Here is a 21,660-nt window from a genome sequence, read left to right as displayed (position 1 = left end):
ATTGTTGTTAATGAGTTATGTATGTTTTACAAAAGTGTTGTTGTTTCAGCCCTCTTTACAACGTAACTCAAGAACCGCAGCACCTATAAAAGTATATCTGTGATATTTTAATTCTTCTACACACTCGCTATAAAGTTTTTGCCAAAGCTCACTACCATTCATAAGATGCTGTGAAGGTGAACTACCAAATCACAACAGTTTAAAATAATTAATAACCTTAACTGAAAAACTGCAGTATATAGTATAACATTCGTAATATAGAAGTTTTGAATTCGAAAATTAGGAACTTGTAGGAGTTGGATTGTAATGAACATGATGGATGTAAGCGCAGGTCAGGTCAAGGTCACCTGAGGTGAATGAATTATAGATTGCCAGATTGTCGTGAAACTTGGTAGATGCGATCATAATTTAGTGACAAAATTGTTAAAGGTCATCTGAGGTTGACTGAGTACCATAATACTAATCATGGCGTGTCCGTCCGTTCCCTCTGTCCATGCGCTATCACACGGCTCGCTAACATGTGCTTGCGGTGTGCATCGCATGCGCGTAGTGCGCAGAGTACCGACGGGCACAATGCGAGCATCGGAAAGCATTACAGTGTGGGTAATTGTGCAGGGGACTGCAGGTGCATCTCATCGGATCAATAGGCCTATTTTCAACACATATTTCAATACGGCACATGTGCAGAGGCTTATTACAGCAGAATATGAATATTTCCAGGGTGCAATATTCTTATCACGAGAACCACCAAACCCGAGAACCGCGAATCTAGTAATATACATTATTGGATTGTCAAAAAATTCAAAGCCGTGTCAAGGTCATTTGAGGTTAACTGAGCATCGATTGTCGGATTGTCATAAAACGTTGTGCATGTAATCAAAATTAAGCATCAAACCATCAAAGTTACTGATACTGATAATAGATTATTGGATTGTTATAAAACTTGGTGGACATGATCACCCTTTTTGAGCCTTTTGTTACAAGTATGAATTTCCCAGCTGGTTTTATTCTGCATGCAAAAAAAAAAATTACTGGCATTCCAAGTACTTATTAGTACCAAGTAAATTATGAAACATGATCTTCATCCATGGCATTGTCTTTTTTTAAAGACAGTTCTTGTTATATAATAATCTTGTTTAGAGGTTAATAACTGTGCATCGGTTATTTGGAGGGCATTGTGTAAAATCTAAACATTTTGCCTTTGGAACCGAGAAATATCCGTAGCCCCGAGGGATATTGCGAGGTCCAAAGCAAAATGTTTAGATTTTTCACAATGCCCGACAAATTACCGATGCAAAGTTATTAACCTCATTCATAACCGTCACTTTGATCTTTTAACTTTACAAAAAATAACAAAATTTTCCTCAAAAGTTTGTAAAAATAAAAAAAATTTTACATCTTCCCTTTCCCAAAATCGATCAGGCTAAAACAAGAAGACCAATAACAAAGTGCGTATCAGAATCTGTGCAAATATGGTAGCGCATAATCCAAATACGGCAGCCAGCGGCGCGCAGTTTGTTGGACTTAAAAATACGGCGCACGCGGAGGTCAATTGTGTGCGACATTGGAACAATTACGCATTTTGCGGTCAATTGTGAGATATTAATTACCTCAATTTGCGTTTGCGTTTTCACAAATAATAAAATATGATTGGATCACACGCATCACGTTTATTAATGAGGTTATGAATATATAATAAAATGCCTCGCCTGCCGCATTGCCTGGGAATCGTGAAGGGCCACATGTGGCCTATGGGCTGTAATCTATGTTCAAAGTACCATTTTCACATATCTCTTAGAAGTGCAAAAGTTTAACAGGGAAGAGTAGTGATCTAGATTGATCAAATTAGAAGACAGATTTATCCCCAAAATTTGGCCATCAAAGCCACTACCTCTCAAGTGACATCACTTGCTTTACAATTTCTCCTTTGTAATATATACACAGTCTATGCTCATCTACTTTGCAAATTACTTTGTGGCTTGCTGTGATCCATTCCCACAAAACTTAGAATCTGTCCAAAATTAACTTTTTTTTATTAGCTTTAAAATGACTCCACATTTGTTTTGTATTATTTAAAAATGTGTCAAATGGGTTATTTGGTAATTCCGAGATTGTTATAAAGAATGAATGAATGAATGAATGGATGGAGATTAACATTTTGAATTTGAACAATAAATGGAGATTAACAAATGTCCTAAGACAATTACTGATTAACCCAAACCGATCCGAATCTCACTAGGGCTCGCTATCAAAACCACTGGAGGTGCATGCACTCCACGAGATGCGATGATGCAATAAAAAAAAACTTCGGTTTAAATCCTCATTTTCATAAAATACTAGCCTCTCAAATTTCACATATTTGACCAATTTTTATGGTACCAGGCATCCAAAAACATAGATTTTTACATTTTTTAAATAGTCTTATTTAATGTTAAAAAATTACATCACTTTCCTTTTCATAACATGTGCCTTCTACTAGTACCCCGTAAGTTATTTTTAAGATACAAAATTGAAACTTAGCAGAGACTTACATGAAGCATGAATGAATAACATGAAAAATTGACATCGTTCTGTTGTACCATCCCAAAATGCAGTTCATTTGTAACCTTTTCTGGGGGACACTGGGTATGCATCTGTGGGACACTGGGTATGTATCTTTCAAAGGGTTTTATATCGAAAGACAGGCCTGCCAATATGTCCAGGGCTTTGTGGGAATGGGTCGCATAGTGATTTAATGCTTGTTTGATGTATGTGAAACCACATTTTGACACCTGATACATAATAAGCCTGAGCAAATGATGAAAGATTTATCCAGGGAAATAGTTTATACACCGTGAAATCAAGAGTAATTTATACAGCTATGTTATCATACACCCCACTAGAAAAAGAGAATCTGTTTTGTTTGTATATAAGTTTACTCTTGATTTGATTTTATCCAATGTGTTCTTATACCATCACCTAGCAACGAGTACTTGAGTATGTGTCCACTTGATACAGATGTGGGGGCTACCGTACCACACATTCGGTCACAGTACAGGCTGCGCATAACAACGTCATACACGCTGTGACCAATATGAATTTATATTATTGTGACCAAAAATATTGTTTGTTTTCCACAAAATCACAGCTCTACAGGAAGTGCTTTTTGCCATTAATCCCATGGCCTTTAAGACCTATTTTGAAACAAAGATCACGAAGAGTGTTATATCATCTGTTGATCCAATCCGAGATATGGTAAAAATGGTCAGTAGGACTGAAGGGGATCAGATTGAATGTAGTAAGAGATTAAAAGCTCTATTTGATTGGTTACTTAGATGAGTATGTCATGCAATTAGCCAATCAGAGGCACTGATATTGGTATTCTTGTCTTTTTCTAATTGCAGTGTATATATCTGCTGATGCCGAATAAAACAAACAAACAAACAAACACTTTTGAAAGACTTTTGCCATACTGACAACATAGTTGCCATTGTCAAGTTTCATAGAATCTTATCAAATTTTATCAATATCATTTTATCAAATTTACTCATTGCATTTTGCGACTTTCTTGAAGATGCTATTTTGGCATGATATGTTAATAAGGTTTTTGTTGGTTACACAAGGGTAATAAATCAAAATAAATTGTATTTTAAACAAACAAACAAGATAGAGTGCACAATGTATATTTAGAGCTTAAATATGCAAGCAACAATCACCATTTCTCTGAAACTAATCTGGCTACTTTGCAATTATATGCAGGTCTCAGCTCTCGCACATACTTGATAAATTGATGCACCATGGGCAAATCCACTTGAAATCTGCACTCCCCTGTGTAAGATTTAGCTATAAGAGGGAGTAGAATCAGTGGCGTAACATGGGTCATAATATTGGGGGTACCGACCATGATTGGGGCGGGGGGGGGCACTGGGTCTGATTGGGGGAACAAGCCATTTTTCAGCAATTTTCCTATGGGATTTTCTAAATTTTCGCCACTGAGTAGAATAGAATAGACAATTTAGACAATTGGGGTACATCCATTTGAAATACTCTTTCCAGTTGTGGCAGATCCATGTGAATCCATAATACAGGGGGTGTATGGGTTTCAAAATAATTTACCCTAGCCAATTACATTTGAAAAACATACTCCCTCTGTAGCACCTTTTCCTTAAACCTTCCACAGGAGTATGGCAGATTTCAAACGAAACGGCCCAATACATCAATACACAAATGACCGCACAACAAATACGCCCATGTAATTGTATAGCCCCAATAAGCACGGAAGTAGTTTGATTAGAAATTTTGTGGTGTTACATTTCCGAAACTGTAACACAAGCCAGATCTATGTTAATCATCACTCACTCTGTTACAATATATATTGAAGAGCTCATCATATGTTGAAGGTGGGAGCCATATACAGAATGTAAATTTATAAGTACCAAAATAAAATTGAAAATATACAGATTTTATAATGTCTGTAGATGGCAATCAAGATTAAAAAAATGACAGATAATTTTTACTTATGGGGGTTGTTTTTGGTTCAATTGACAACACATCAAAACAACAGCAGTAATTGCTATCAGAGTTATTTTGATGGGTTAGGTTAAATGAAAAACAAGACATTGAGAGAATGAAAAAATCAGAACCAGAGGGGATCGAACCAGCACACACAAGATTTCCTGTCTAGCAGAGTTGTAAAGAGTCCTGGAAAAAAAGCCAATCTAGAGAACTCACCTTGCAGAGGACCTCTGGTGGTGTGGACATTTTCTTTTCACTAATCTTTTCATATTTTTGCCTCTTTGTGGCTGCTCTTAGACCCTGCCATGGTAGACTTGTCCTGTTGAAATACATCAACACATATCCTAGGGATTCCATATCATCACGGCGACTGCACAGCAAAGAAAAAAATATATAAGTACATTATAAATGGTGCTATACAATGTAAATAACACTTACGTTTACAAAAAGCCATGCTTCTCAACCAGGGCCGTAGCAAGGTCGAAAAATGTGGGGCGGCCATCACAAATATGGGGCAGCCAAATTACAAATCTATGCCCATATTGAAATAAAGATATAAAGAAAAACATAACAACTTTCTCAAAAAGTGGGGCGGCCATGGCATCCTTGGCCGCCCGCTTGCTACGGCCCTGTTCTCAACTGTAAGTGTGACTTTATCAAGAAGAATGAGGACAATGTTGTCAAGTCAATTCCCAGATTTGCGCACCTTCATGGCAAGTAACCTTTTATCAGTTTTAATTTGATGTAAAAGCCATCAACATGTAACATTACATGTGTATAGAAAACCATGCTTTAGTTAGTTGAGAACATTGTATTGAAACAATGAAGAAAATGAATTTGGAGTACCATAGTAAATCAGCTCATAACTGGAATTGGAAGCAGGGTTTTCTTTAAGCATTTTGCCGAAGGGGCATTTTCAATTTTTTGGACCCTTTCAATTGTGAATTTTTCCTCTGAAGGGGTCCACAACATTGCCCAAAGGATATTTTTATTTTTGAAGACATTTTTAACAATGTGTGTGTTATTGGAGCGCTGTCAAGACCCTTTTTTAGTATTGCTTTCACCCAAAAACCCCATATTTTGTTACGAGTACATGGTCTGTCACCCAAAGACACTTATTTTTCCATTCGATTTGTCACCCGAAGACCCTTATATTTCCATTTGAACATAAACAACTCATCTATCACTGATTTGTTTACTTCTTTTGAAATAACAAAGCCTGCCATTTGAAGCCATTTAACTATACAAATTCAATATGAAGCTTTTTTTTTTTTTTTCAGAAACCGAAAAAGTGCCATTATATTTTCAACACCCATGTCTGTCTCAGCTTTCAATGCATGATGGATAACTAAATAAATTGCACCTATATTTGTTTATTGGACAACACGTTGATGCCAATACGCTTTACCCGAACTGGGACTGGGAAATGAGCGTGCAGAGGTCAAAGGTTATCCAAAGAATATCATCTCCGATATATAAAGCAAAGTTCGGGTCCGCTATAATAAATGTAAATGTATTGTAAATGCTGCCGGCTTACGCTGATGCTCAAAAGACGAGAATAAATGCACAATATCGGGTGTTTCTATATTCAAATCATGCAATATTTGAATGTGTACGTTTTCAAGATTTTGTACGTGTTGGCCTTTGGATTTGAAGGAGTCTGCAAAGTGTGTGAATGCGTGATTTGTGCGTAAAAGTAAACCCTGATTGGAAGACTGAAAATTGTCACCCCTTCACCAAGCTGCATCACTATTACATGTATACACTTTACCAGTACTGAGAAATCATGCTCACAAGCTTGGACAGACAAACAGACTGACAGACAAGCAGGAAACAAAAACAACATTGTCTCCATTTTCCTTGATGAAGAATTTCGACTATAAACAGTACTAGTATAAGTGGCTAAGGCCTAGGGGGTACTCAGTACAAATGCCCACAGGGATGTGTTGCAAACATTTTTTCGCATTTTTGGCCTTTTGGTATATCAATAACTCCCTTTTCTAGGCCAAATTTGATAAATGGAAGCGTTATTTTTTCACATTTTTCTCCAAATTTTTTTGCCTGACTGTAGCCCTAATTTTCGAACGATGTCCGGAAATTTTGGAAAAAGTTATTACATTTTGCCGTAAAATTTAAATTTTGGTATATCAAGCAAAATTAGTATATGATGAGCTACTTTACATTTCTCAGCAGCACACCCCTACCCAATCCAAACTTGAGTACCCCCTCTGACCAGGGGTGCCAATTTCACTAGCAGTTGAGATGCATTGTAACTCCTTGACCCATGGCAAATCCAAACGTATCATGTAACTCTTCATTATAGAATTTATGTTACAGCTATGATGAGTTTGGAATTATGATGGGTAAAAGCACATGTTGCAACTGTTTGTGAGATTCTGAGATACAATCAAAAAAGTGTTTGAATGCTTTTGTAATTCATTGTTTTTCTGCAACAAGAAAATATGCAATCCAGTTTATCTCAGGACTCTATCTACATGTATGGCACAAGGCACAAGTACAACATATCCAGGCACAAGTATACAGTATACTATATCCAATAGCAAGTATCCCATACACATAGGTTCAGACCATGGGCTGGCCTATTATAGCACTACAGTTTAGAACCTGTTGAGGGTCACAGACCTGCGCTTGCTTTACATGTATATAACAAAGAGATTAGGTTTTTATGAGGCCAGACTCGGAATAGTCCCATGCATAATGATACATATAGTAAATACACCATATTGGATTGTTAAGCATCGGGACCGACTTAAGAGCATCAACATTTATCAGAGTCTGCACTCTTAAGTGAAATCTCTTTGCTTTAGATATAATTATAAGGATATGTGTCCATCCATATCAAAAGGATGCACTTGTCGGCTGCTACATGTGTCTCATTTCACATAATAGCTAGGAATAAATACCAGACTCATTTCAAGTGCAGGTCACTTCAAATTATCCCCAAGTCACATGGTTTAGGAATACATAGAACATTCCTTAACCATGTCACTTGGGGATGATTTGAAGTGACCTCCACTTGAGATGAATCTGGTATTTATTTCTAGCTATTATGTGAAATGAGACACATGTAGCAGCCGACAAGTGCATCCTTTTGATATGGATGGACACATATGCCTACCTTTGTTCAATTCCCAAATGTGCATTGATGCTAGCATATCTGGCTGTACCCGTAAGATTCTTATCTTCTCTGTACGGTATATGGTGTCTCGTTCTATTATCACGGAACTTCTTGGCAAGACCAAAATCAATAATGAATACCTGAAGAAGAAGAAATGATAAAGAAACCACACATTTATAAATAAGCTACAAAGTTAAAGCAAAATTCATTAGTAAATAAAGTACAATCGAAACAAAGGCTCAAAATTTTTGAATCAGGCTTCAGAATGGTACGGATCAAAATGTAATCAAATTATCATTGATATTTCTTTTAATCTATCAATCATATACACAGAATATATATTTAGAAAACACAGCTTCGGCTGTATAATATGCCATCATTTGAGAAGGCCAGAAAAACACTGTGGATGAGCTAAATTTGTTGTCATTGGACTTTCTTTTCTTCATCAAAATACTATTGATGTTTTAGTATGTTGGAGACATGTAATTGACATTTGAAACTCACTCCCTCCCTAAGGAACTAGTTTCATTCATAGGACTTCATTGATCTTACCCAGCTTGGACAACAACAAAAACCCTTTTCAACAGGCAGACAGAGCTTTCTTAATAATAATAATAAGACATTTATTGAGCGGGTTACAAGCAATACAGTTTCTCAATGCGCTTTACAAACAGTGAAAACGTAACTACAAGATATACAACAAATTTAAAAGCCCTACAGAGCAAGACATGATAAAATCTGGCGCAACACTACAGTAAATTTAATTTATAATCACAACCACCACTAAGCGTGCTTTCAAAAGTGTTGCACGGGGAAGAAAAGGCAGACACAACGCAAATATCATGCCGCAAAACAACAGGATCAAAAACATGCCTACATGTAGTAGTTGAAGGAATAATTAAACAATAGTGTAATCATTTCAGCAAATTATTTGCTGTGGCTAGAAAAACCAACGTCTAGTAGGGTTGGCCAGTGGTTGTTTTTTGTTTCTTTTTCTTTTTTTGGCAAATAATCTGAAATTATCCTAAAAAATCACCAAAATCTGTAAAAATTTGCAAATTTCTTAAAATTAACTCTCTTCACTTGCCTTTTTTCAGTAAAAATCAATCCAGAATGCATAAACAACAAAAATCCAAAAAAAAAAAAAAAAAAATCTTTTCTATTACCTTAGTCTCTGATACAGCGTTCGAAATTTTGGTTGTCCGGTTGCCCGGGACAACTAAAAAAGTCGCCGGACAACCAAAAATACTGATTCGGTTGTCCCCCGGACAACCATAAATCTGTAGCCAAAACTCACCTTTGTACGTGTATGAGTACACATGTGGTTGTGGGGAACTTTGTTCCAAGTACGGACAACCAAAAACTTAGACGGACAACCAGAAATTTTTACCTGGTTGTCCGTGGGACAACCATTTAGTTTTCCATAATTCGAACACTGCTCTGATATGATCATTCCTACTGAATTCTGCATACTAAGCCCCCCCCCTCCCTCATAGCTTCTGGTGAGAAGCAATTCAATTATCAGATTTTTTATCACAATAAATCCATAAATAAAAACAAAATGCAAAACATATGTGTTTGTGTAGGCAATTCTAAATGGAAAAGAGATTCTCACATTTTCAACAAATTAAAAAATTCAGATATTTATAATCAAACAATGCAAGCACTGCGCACCTGGACTGTGCAGTATATTATGCACAATTTCAAAGATGCAAATGTCATGTTTGTTAATTTCAAAGAAGCAAATGTTTAAATTTAAGTTGATGATAAGTGCCTCTCTTCCATTCTTTTTTTAGGCATGCATATAATGTTCAAATCAACATTAATATCAATCCAGTTAGGTAAAATGTCAACATAAGAATATTGTGAATCTGAACAGATATTAAGTCTTAAAGTAGAAGCTAAAAATATACATAGCAAACATTATATGAACGTCTTAAGAATGTTATGTGTATTCACATTTCATGAAATAATTTTGTTAATTTTCTTATATGTGCTATTTGTCACTTCCAAACTGGCAAAGGAGCTGGATGGCTGTTACACCAGACTGTTGAGGGCAATGCGTAATGTCCACTGGAAGCAGCATATGACAAACAAAGAGCTGTATGGTGACCTCCCAAAGTTATCAGACAAGATCAGGGAAAGAAGGACATGGTTTGCTGGCCACTGCTACAGAAGCAAGACAGAACCTGTATCTAAATTGGTGCACTGGATTCCAAAGCATGGGAAAAGAAACCAAGGAAGACCCGCCCTAACATTTGTCGACATCCTAAGACAAGACACAGGACTTGAATCTACTGACATGGTAACAGCAATGCAAGACAGGAAGATATGGAGGGCCATCACAGTTCGAGGACAACACTCGACTTAGGGCTCATATTGAAATACCCTACCACGTTTTCACACAGAAAGAAGGCAGGATTCCCTCGCTAAGCGCAAGCGCCTCAGGAAAGCTCTGTCATAAAGCGGATGGATTATATGCAGCAGTGATACACCCTGCCCAGGATTTTAACAAAAGAAGGCTAGCACAGGAAAGCTGCAGGATGGCGCACACCTTCCTGTGTAAGGGAATTTCAATATGAGCCCTTAAGCAAGCTATTTGTATGCTTGGTTGACAATTTGCTGGGAAATACCTGTACTTTCTCAGGTGTTGTAGAATCAGTGGCGGCGCCAGGAATTTTTTTTTGGGTGGGGGGCATGCAGGGGGGATCCAGGAATTTTCAATACGGGGAGCCACAGCTGCTGCCGTGTCAGCTCGGCACCCACACAAAGTCAGACGTCGCTTACTGCAAAAATACACAAAGTCAGACGCCGCTCTGCAAAAATTAGAGGGGGCGTGCGCCAGGTGCGCCCCCCTCTAAATCCGCCCCTGGCATGGGGGAAAAGTGAATTTCAGGAGGGGGGGGGTAAAATCAACAAATTTTGTGCAAATTTACCTTACCAATACCTTACTTGGTATACAGAAGTCAATATTTAAAAGAAAAATTCTTTTGTTTTCCATTGTTTTCTGGCAAGTTTAATGTTCAAATCATAATCTCTTTTTTTTCCCCAATGTCAACTCGTTAATCATAATGTGTGACTTTTAGAAGAAAACTAATCAAGAACCTTAGTGTATTGAAGGTCTTTGAATAAATAAACCCAAACATGTCCAGATGGTGACAGAAGACAGTTAAATATTTATGTGCATCATCTACTTACAAGGAATTACAATAAATTAATGAGAGGCCACCATATACAGCCTGTCTCAAAAAAAATTGTGCAAGTGAAAAGCGCCCTCTTTGGCAATTAGAAAATACCGTTGTGACATAATGCTTACATCAACGTCACGGGCGCAGTCTTAGCTCTCAAATGCCGTTTGTTCTGTTCAATTTGCTTGTTCCAATTTTGAGATATGTTGATTTAACAACTCTTGGTAAACATGATGCTATCACTGTTACATGTTAACTTTAGCCCTCTTCCCTAATAAAAGTGGCACAATTGTGATTTTACCCTTTCGTCTTTAACTAAACATATCTCGAGATTAAAACAAGCAAATTGAACAGAACAAACGGCATTTGAGAGCTAAGACTACACCCTTGACGTTGATGTAAGCATTGTCACAACGGTATTTTCTAATTGCCAGAGAGGGCGCTCTTCACTTGCACAATTTTTTTTGAGACAGGCTGTACATGTAATAAATGAATTCACATATACGTTTATATCACAGCACAGAAAAACTGATAATTTTCCCCCAATATAATGAATGATGGCATTAATACGGCAATGATAAATATTGACAAAATTTCCTTATGTTCAAGTCCTGCTCGGTATGGGGATGTGTGGCAGGGATGGGCATTTTCAGGCTTTTTGGTATAACTTTGGGTGGCAATTTTCAATTTTGGTTGGGGTGGGTTTTTTTCACAATTTTTTTCAAAAAATACAGATTCTTCATTGTCTTAAAGATTGATGAAAATTTCCCAGAATTTGGTAAATTTACCATAATTATAAAGCGAAATAATCATAAATTATAGTACATTACTATTCTATCCAAAATCAAGTACCCCCTTTGTGTTCAAATAATCTCCAACGATATATAAATGTTAAGAAATATAGGCTGACAGATGTGCATGCATAATTGTCCATACACTCATGACTGCATGCATGGAATTCCAAAGTCAGGTTTACCCAGACATATCCAAAATTCATATCCCCCAATTAATTATAAAGCCCCTTCCCTAATTAGCATCCCTACGGACATTAAACTTATAAATGTGTGCATATTTAAGTGCCCATTTTCATAACAAAACACAGGAACACTGTGTGTACATTGAGCTGCAATGGCTTTAAAAATGTAACTTAAATCATAGAGAGTAGTAGTGGCCTATGCTTAAATCACAGGAAAAATATGCAGTTTGGACATTGAATGACTATACAGTCGTTCTTATGGTTCCATTTTCTATATCAGGTAATATAGTTACAATACACTGCTTTTATGAAAATGGCCACTTTGAAATGTTCAAACATAATACATGTAATGTATACATAACATATAGGCTACATGTATTAAATACATAAATATTCAGTACCCTCTTCAATACAATATCAGAAATATCTTTTATTTTGTGTGTGTGTTGAATTTTTGCTGAACCATGAAATGGTCTCAGCCTATATGAGTGTATGTTACTTACTTACTTGCTTACTTACTTGCTTACTTACTTACTTACTCACCAACCATTTGGTCTGAAATGGACATATCTCTAAATGCCACGAAGGTATGACCCCATGAGTGGTGTCATATGAAAGAGAAAAACATAAAGAATATAATAAACATATTTTTAAACGTCGGAGGTCATCCAGGGGTCACAGGGGTCAAAAAAGGTCATTTTAACTGAAAATGCTCCGATTGAGCTTAAATTTAAATGCAATGATCCTTGTGACATTCTAAACATGTTTAAAACATTAAAAAAATTTATTGAAGGTCATTAAGGGGTCATAAAGGGGTCAAAGGTCAAGGTTCTCAAAATGCTCCGATTGAGCTGAAATTTAAACGCTATGATCCTCATGACATTTTAAACATGTTGAAAATATTTTGAAATTCATTTTAGGTCATTAAGGGGCAATAAAGGGGTCAAAGGTCAAGTTTTCAAAATGCTTCAAGTGAGCTGAAATTCAAATGCAATGATCCTTATGACATTCTTAAGGGTACATGCCACAAAATAGCTTTCTATAGACTTTACGTGCAAAATAGGGGTCACGTTTTTAGGCTATAAGTCGAGTTACGCCTTACTTTGAAATATATATTTGATATCATCTTAATCAGAACAAAATTCTGCATAACATATCTGAAAATGACACCATATTTTAGGTCTACTTTTTGAGAAAAATAGCGCTATATAAAAGACCCGATTTTCCCGTGTTTACGTCCGACTGCTAACGCGTTTTGACCTCGTGTGTTCATGCGCTCATCATCGTAAACATCACTCAAATGTTCGCGTTTCCTGTTCAAATTAGTAGAGATCACATTCACAAGTTCTAGCAAAACACGATTTGCAACACTAAAATTGTTAATATTGTACCGATTTTGCACATTTTTATGCAAAGTTGGGACTATAGTCGTGATAAACTTTTACCGGAAACCGCTTCACACGCTGGATTTAGTGGCATGCACCCTTGAAGAGGCTAAAACATCGTTTTAGGCCTTGAAAATGATTTTGTTATCTTTTTCACTACATTTTGAATTAATTGTAAGAAATGTTGGGTTATTTTCTTTCATACTTTAGACAGGATGTCGATTTCAAGCACAAGCATGATAGCCGACAATTGCCATTTTTCGTCATTTTGATGCACATGAATGCACAATGGTTGCTGATTTGCTATTTTCATGAAGATATTAATTGATGTTAAGAGTAAACGTTCTTTAAACATCTTTTACAAGTGCATAACTTCAAAATTAAAACATTCTCAGTACCTGCGGAATATTTAAAAAGACAAGAAATGTCAATCAAGTAGGCCTACCCCCCCCCCTTCAGCGTCACTTTTAACCCGTTTTGTCCAAAAAGCAAATGTAATGAATGGCTAATTGAAATTAAATATTAATATAAATTAAACTTTGAATGTTATAACAATTTAAAATACTGGACAGTGGTATAAATAAAGCAAACTAGAAACTTAAATATCTTAAATCTAATATTTTATGTAATTTTATTAAAATTGAAGGCCAAAACTTGAGTTTAAATGAAAAAAAAATTGGTTAAAAAATAACAATGAAATTGAAAAACTTCTTTGTAATTTAAACACCAATAAAAATGTTTTCAATATTTTGAAACTCTTCTTTATTCATATCAAAAGGTTTCAAACTTCTACCAAAATCGGAACTTTTATTAAATTGGAAATAAAAGCAGGCCTATTCGCGGCAAACGCACATACAGCGAAAAACCTGGCGGCGCCCATGAACGCGCTTTGTTGATGTCCTCCTCTTTTCTTCGCGTGCATTTTAAATAGATAAAGACGCGCGAAAACGCATGGAATTGCTCCTTAAAGGGTACATGCCACAAAATAGCTTTCCATAGACTTTACGTGCAAAATAGGGGTCACGTTTTAGGCTATAAGTAGAGTTACGTCTTACTTTGAAATATATATTTGATATCATCTTAATCAGAACAAAATTCTGCATAACATATCTGAAAATGACACCATATTTTAGGTCTACTTTTTTTTAAAAATAGCGCTATATAAAAAGACCCGATTTTCCCGTGTTTACGTCCGACTGCTAACCGCGTTTTGACCTCGTGTGTTCATGCGCCATCATCGTAAACATCACTCAAATGTTCGCGTTTCCTGTTCAAATTAGTAGAGATCACATTCACAAGTTCTAGCAAAACACGATTTGCAACACTAAAATTGTTAATATTGTACCGATTTTGCACATTTTTTATGCAAAGTTGGGACTATAGTCGTGATAAACTTTTACCGGAAACCGCTTCACACGCGGATTTAGTGGCATGCACCCTTAACATGTTTTAAATATTTTAAAATTCATTTAAGGTCATTAAGGGGGTCATTAAGGGGGTCATACAGAGGTCAAAAGTCAAGTTTTCAAAATGCCAGCTTCTCACAATCAAGGTATACTAAAACGGCAATTAATAAAACAGTCTTATTAAAATTAATTTTATCCTGCACAGTATTGCTGCTTGATCAGATCGTCACAGTCATCCGCCTAACTTACCGCGTGCCCTTGCAAAGGGCACAGTTGCTCTAGTTTATTTTATATTCTTTACTTTTCCTCATTCATTAACACCACTCGCGCAGTCATACCTTCATAGCATTTCGAGATTATGTCCATTACAGAATCCGGGTGACATTGGTATAGGCCTACCACAATATACTGCCGAAGCCACATGGTTCAGCTATGGTGCGGTTATCGCTCTAGTTTTGTTAGTTTAATAGTTTAATATATCGTCCCCCACTCCTGATCAGTGACAACCCCCATATGCTAACGCTGTTTTCTTTCAATTCCACTTCAAAACAGGGATCTAGATGAATAAGGAACCAACATGTTTTCAATGTTGTGTTTCATGTAATAAACACATTATTTTGAGTAAAATAGAAACTGTACAGGAAACACATTTTTATTTTATCAGTCTCTATCAAAACAACTTGGTAAGTATCACATGATAAAAGCTTTTATCACATGTATACATGTAAATAAAGTTGGTTGTGTCCTGATAAATTCATATTCCCAATACTGACAATAGAACAAGCCATTTCAATGAACTGAAACCTTTTAACTGATATAATAAAGACACTAGTTGATATTGTTTTGTGAAAAAAAAACCTTGGTTTGTCCGTGGGTTTTATGTTTCCTCTTCGCTTTGTATTTGACTCCTACACCCCACCCCCACCCCAACAAACACACACACAGGCAATCTTGGCTACCCACCTGTGAAACCATATTTATATACAATCAGTGATTGTCAATCAGTGAGTAAGCTTGTATAATAATTAATATTACCCTTACAGAACTGTGTTTATTCCATAAGCTTACCTGTCACAAGTACATGAAGTATTTGAGGCAAAATTGCTCATACATGCACATTGCACACACATAATGCATAACACCATCTAACAGACAGAAATGCACCCAGGTTTTATTTACCTTATTAAAATCCATGGACGAGTGCTTTACTTTTATAGGCTTTTTAAAACTTTTGGAATTGTAATCACCAGAGGGTATATGCCATAGTTTGTGATTTCCCCCATTGAGTGCAACAGTAGGCTTCCCCTTCAAGTCTGAGGATGCGAGATGGAACAACTAAATTCCAGCAACCAATGCCAATGAAGCGAACTAATTTGAATGACGTCAACCAAATTTAAACCTAACCCTAATACCATAATCCTAACCCTAAAATCCCAAGTCTAATCCTAATCCTCTTGGGGTTGGCTGGTTAGTTCGCCAACTTCCCTCCTGTTATGGCTGGCTACGTAGGGTAGCAGCAGTCATCCTGAACGCTTGCCATTTCTTTGCAACATGACATATTTAAAGTACACAATGGTTTAGTAAACATTTGTAGCTTAGCAACATCTAGTCAAACAAATACACTTTGCATTTCCTGACCCCGCGTGCAAATTCCCTGACCACGCATGTAATCTGGCAGGTATACAATCATAACAGAAATATTTAGTACAGACAAGTTCCTGATTCATAAACACCGTATGAACCAACAACCTTCATCTTTCAATAATTCTATCATCTAAAAACAGGAAATCTAGTGGACAGATGGTCTAAAAATGCATTTATGCAGTAATTAATGCTAAATTGTAACCATATCATTTGTCCTTTTCAGCTATAAAATGAACTACTGCTGCAATTAGTGTAGTTAATATCAAATACTTTTTGTATACAAAAATACAGAATTCTATCACCTTCACTGTCCTTGATTCAAAAATATTTTCTTTATTAAAAAAATACAGCCTTCCAGCTGTAGTGTAAATAAATTGTGTAAAGAAGTAAACAAAGAAACAAACACATATGTGACCCGTTCTGACAAAACCAGGAAGAAGTCACATTTTTGACATTTCATGATTTAAATAAAAATGTAAGCACATGACAACAAGTTTTAAAATGATACCAAAATTATATACATAGCGTCAATACTTTTGAAGATATGAATCATTTTGTAAATGATACCTTGATATTTTTTCCTAAATTGCTATTCTAATTAATGAGCTAAATACATGTAGTTTCCTGCTTTACACATGATTGAATAGGGATTATCATAGTTCAACTGTCAATTATTGATTAAATAAACCTCTTTTAAATAAGTAATAATAATAATAATAAAATAAAATGACATTTATTAAGCGCCTTATCAAGAGGTCAAAGTGCTGTACAAGAAATGACTTAATGATACAATCTTAATCTAAAATCTTACGCTACCATCTTACGCAAGGCGGATAACTCAGTATTTGGGAGAGCGGGAGCAAGTACTTTCAAGGATTTGAAAGTCCACTTAGGCCCAAGGTCAAATACCATTAAATTAAGAATTCCAAAATTAGATTTTTTTTATGGGATTGTCATCTTTAAAAGGCCTATCTCAAAAACATGCCTGGCGACTTGTTCCGGGTTTTGTTGGAGCTGGTCACATATTAATATCATTGTATACTACAACAATACACATGTAGGTGAATACCATTTTCTGTCAGCTACCAACCATGACCCGACTACAATCCAGGAAAAAAAGGTTGGCACACTTTGCCCGTCTTTTGGTATATCTCTGCTCCCGCTCTCCCAATTCAATGCCGGACCAAGCCATGTTGTCAACATGCCCATGATAAGACCCTCCATCCAACATTGAAAGATTGGGAGTAGGGAAGGGTAAGATATGGGGGGGGGGGGGATTCTGTACTTCACATATATTGCATGCATGTTTCTAGTCCCAAACAAAAATGTTTGGTAGACTCATAACCGGTGCGATCTTACCTTTCCGATGTTGATTAAGATACTTCTTGCATCGATCCCGAGATGCGGAAAAAACCAATAGTCATTTTGTCCCACATAAATGAATAAATAACAAAAAACCCGATCCCCCGAGTGGACTCACCCATTCGGTGACGCCACACACGATAATCATCCCTTATCCGACTTGGGCAGCCCCTACCGGCCAAACTTGTAGGGGCGGGGTCCGGATAATCAATATCGGAAAGGTAAGATCGCGACCGTTATGAGTCTACCAAACATTTTGTTTGGGACTAGACTCAGTACACCGGTCGATCTTACCGCTTCCGATGTTGATTAAGATACTTCTTGCATCAACATCTGAAAGATCGATCTAGCAAGTAACCGACGGATGGAGGTACAAGATTGGCCAGCATCTGATAAGGATCGGGAGAGTGGGTAGCATGGTAATCGCGAGGTCAAACTATTTCCCCCCCCTCACGGCCGGAAACAGAAAGACTACGTGAACAGACAAAACCCCTGAACTGAAAGTGCAGTGGTTAAGAATAGAAACACTGGTTCTTACCATGTTGGAATTCTGATTGTCATAAAACACCTGATACCCAACCACCATGTTATCTCCCCAGAACAGCCCTGGTGAACTTATCGCCTGGTCGTTGGTTTACGCTTTTGTAGTAAACCGTGGAAAAGGACGACGGGTTCTTCCAGGACACAGCCTGACAAATCTCTTCAATGGGGACCCCCCTATGGTAGGCCCACGAAGATGAGATAGATCTGGTTGAGTGGGCCTGGGGCGAAGCGCTTTTGTCGCTCCCGAGTCCACCAACACCTGGACCAGCCACCGTGCCAGAGTCTGTTTAGCGGCTGGACCGTGCGGTTCTGCGTGGGTGATAAATAAGCGGTCATGAGCCCTCTTAAGGTTTGTGTTCGCCAAGGTAGTGCTGTAGCGCCTCACCGGGCACCACAACCTGTCTTCGGCTCTTGACGAACCCCGCCCAATACTGGGTAGGAAGAGGGGCGAGTGTCGGAATGTACTTCGCTCATTTTTTGCAAGGAAATCCGGGCGAAGAAACAGCGTCGCTCCGTTGTTAGTAATACGGAGGCTGACTTGAGACTGCGTGCAACTCCGAGCAGCGCCGTCCCGAAGCCAACGCCAGAAGAAAGGCCGCTTAAGAGTGACGTATTTAAGGGTCGCTTTGACAGGGGCTCAAAAGGGGACCCTTAATATACTCCAAGACTGTGTTGAGGTCCCATGGAGGGACCACCTTCCTTTCGGGCGGGCGCCGCTGAACATACCGTCGAGAAGAAGACTTAGGGACCCATCTGAATTGATAGTCGACCCGTCTTCAAATCCCCGATGAATCGAGAGAATGGCTGACTTGTAGTTGACTTGTAGACTCTCGTCTACCCCCGGCGATGAGAGAAGCAGCTTCTGATGAAAAGCCTCCCTCCGCCAAGACGTTCCCTGATAAGGGCCATGCAGCTAACTGCAGGTGCTCTAGTGGTAGACTTGGTACCTCTCCTCCGGGCATCCGGAGTAGATTTGGTAACTCGGGGGAGTACTCGCGGCTGTGCCGCTAGTAGATCCACCATCGGTCGAAACCACAGGTGTTTCGCCAGAACGGTGCTATCAGAATGACGTTGCAATCCTCCCTCCCGATCTTGGTCACCACCCTTGCGAAGCAGTGAGATCGGGGAAAGCGTAAGCAGTCATTCCTCCCCAGTCTCACGGACAGAGCGCCCACGGCGAACGCCTGTGGGTCTGCGACCCTCGAGCAGTACACCGCAGCTGATGATTTCGATGAGATGCGAACAAATCTATCGAGGGGTGGTACATCACCTCGAAGATCGTCTGGGCGACCTGCGGAGCAAGGGACCATTCTGTAGGTCCCGACACCTTTCCTCGTGACAGATCGTCCGCGAGGATGTTGGTGACTCCGCTATGTGCATCGCTCTCAACGTAATCTGCCTGGCCTTGCACCACCCTATCAGGCGAAAAGTGCGTGCAGGCACAACCGCGGTGACCTGGTGCCCCTTGTCTGTTGAGGTAGGCCACCACGGTTGTGTTGTCCGCTTGGACAACGATATGAGATCCACGATCACCTTCTCGAAATGCTGGAGAGTTCTCTCCACTGCCCAAAGTTCGAGAAGGTTGATATGGAACTCCGCCTCCGTGGCCGACCATAGGCCCGAGACTGAGTCCCCGTGGATGTGGCCCCCCCCAGCCCAGCTTTGACGCGTCGGTCGTCACTACGTGACGCACCGCTGGTGCAGGAAACCTGACACCTTGAGTCAAATTGGGCTGATGGGTCCACCACCAGAGCTCCTCTCGCGCGATCTCCGACATCGGAACCGCGAGGGATATTGGGTGACGACTGGGCCTGTAAAAGGCTAGAAGGTGTAGTTGTATAGGCCTCATGTGAAAGCGCAGCACGGCACGAGGTCTACCATACTGGCCATAAGGCCCAAAACCTTCATCCATGCCACAGCGGGTGCCCCTCTGACTCGGCCAAGAGTCGGGCACACTCGCCATGTTCGTCACCCTCTCGGGTGAGGGCGCCGCGATCCCTCCTTGAGGTTGATCTGGGCCCCTAAGAATAGTGGTGTCTCGCGGGACCAAATTGGATTTCTTGACGTTGATCAGAAATCCCAGGGCCCGCACCGTACGGACTACTACCCCCACGAGACACTGTGTCCCCAGTGGGGTGCGTCCGTAAATGAACCAATCGTCCAGGTAGCAACACATGTTGACTCCCTGCGCTTCAGGTACGCTGCCACCGCCTGACCAGGAGTGTAAACACTCTGGGGAGGTGGACAAGCCGAATGGCAGGCATCGAAACTGGTAAGTTTGACCCTGTACCTTGAAGCGTAGAAACCTCTGATCTTGAGGTGCGATCGAACATGCAGATATGCCCCGAGAGATCTAGCGATGCCGCCCACATACCCTTGATGGGGCAGGCTAGCACCGAAGCGAGTCTCCATTCTGAACCTCTTGGGCCTGATGAACTCGCTCAACGGCTTGAGGTTCAGAATGGCCTCAGTCGCCGGTCTTCTTTGGAGCCAGAAAAAAAGTGCTCCAAAACCCCTTGGTGAAAGGGGGGTAGACCGGGACAATCGCTTGCTTCGTGAGAAGCTGAGTGACCTCTGACAGTAGTGCCCGACGCTGGGGGCCGCTCTGGCGGCACTACCGTGGACCTCTGAATCGTGCAGGCGACGAGGGGTGGCTGGTAAATTCCAGCCTGTAACCCCACTGACCACTGACAATACCCAGGCGCCCGGTGAGATGGCATGCCATCTCTGGGCGTAATGCACAGCGGCCGCCCACAGGGGAATCCCTGTGGAAGTCCAAGGCCTGCCGGCATGGACTGTCGACCGCCGTGCCCTCAGGACCGATCTGGTTTGCCACCCTTAGAAGAACGGCTCTTCTTAGGGGCTTGCCATACTGATCCAGCACTACTCTTGCGCTTCCCAGATTTTTGGGAGGTGCTGGAGTAGCCTCGGCTCGGGTGTAGTCTGTGGTGCGCGTCCTGTTGAAGCGGAGCTGGCGCTGAAGAACGCTTAGAAGACTTCTTCTTCTTGTGCTTCTTCTTCGCTTTACTGCCCTTCCCTTGGTCAGGGCAGCCTCTGACTTCTTCAGAGTGCTCTCATTGGTGGCCTTCTTTGCCCGGTCCTCTACCGTGAAGCATAAAAGGCCTGTCCAAAGAGTAGCCCCTGTCCCACCGAGTCTGACTTCTTCATTGCTTCAGCAAAGTCGGAGCCGTAAGTTGACTGGAGGGACAGACAGGCATTCTCCCCCGGCGGCGAGATGACATCCTATGGGCTAGGCCCATAGAACTCTCGTTGAGGTTAGCTGTTAGCACCGCTAACAGATTAACCTCATGGAAGAGTTCCGACGCGTTGCTCCGTGGTCGCTAGCTACCTTCCTACCGAGGTGCTCGGCAAGCGGGGTAGCGACGCTAGAGACTCTGATAAGCGAGCGTGCTCGCTTATCGATGAGCTTTAGCTCCTCCTCCCACTGGGGGAGAGCGACCCGCGCGCCTTGGCCGCCAGCGGCAGGCGCTGGCAACGTCTGGATCCATGTCAGGGACCCTGA

At 39.8% G+C, this 21,660-nt stretch overlaps 1 protein-coding gene across 1 annotated transcript in view; it reads right to left on the bottom strand.

The window, feature by feature from the left end:
* The window catches only part of LOC140136365 (casein kinase I-like), a 52,956-nt gene that overhangs the window by 2,987 nt on the left and 28,309 nt on the right, over nucleotides 1-21,660 (bottom strand). The window contains exons 5-6 of the mRNA XM_072158126.1: nucleotides 7,634-7,773; nucleotides 4,711-4,864 (exon numbers count right to left, since the gene is read on the bottom strand). Coding sequence (XP_072014227.1) covers nucleotides 4,711-4,864; nucleotides 7,634-7,773 — 294 coding nt within the window. The remainder of the gene's footprint in view (nucleotides 1-4,710; nucleotides 4,865-7,633; nucleotides 7,774-21,660) is intronic.

The sequence above is a fragment of the Amphiura filiformis genome, chromosome 1, assembly GCF_039555335.1.
Source record: "Amphiura filiformis chromosome 1, Afil_fr2py, whole genome shotgun sequence".
In the NCBI taxonomy this organism is placed as follows: domain Eukaryota; kingdom Metazoa; phylum Echinodermata; class Ophiuroidea; order Amphilepidida; family Amphiuridae; genus Amphiura; species Amphiura filiformis.
The sequence above is the reverse complement of the archived record's forward strand: the minus strand, read 5'-3'. Positions and strand labels throughout refer to the sequence as shown.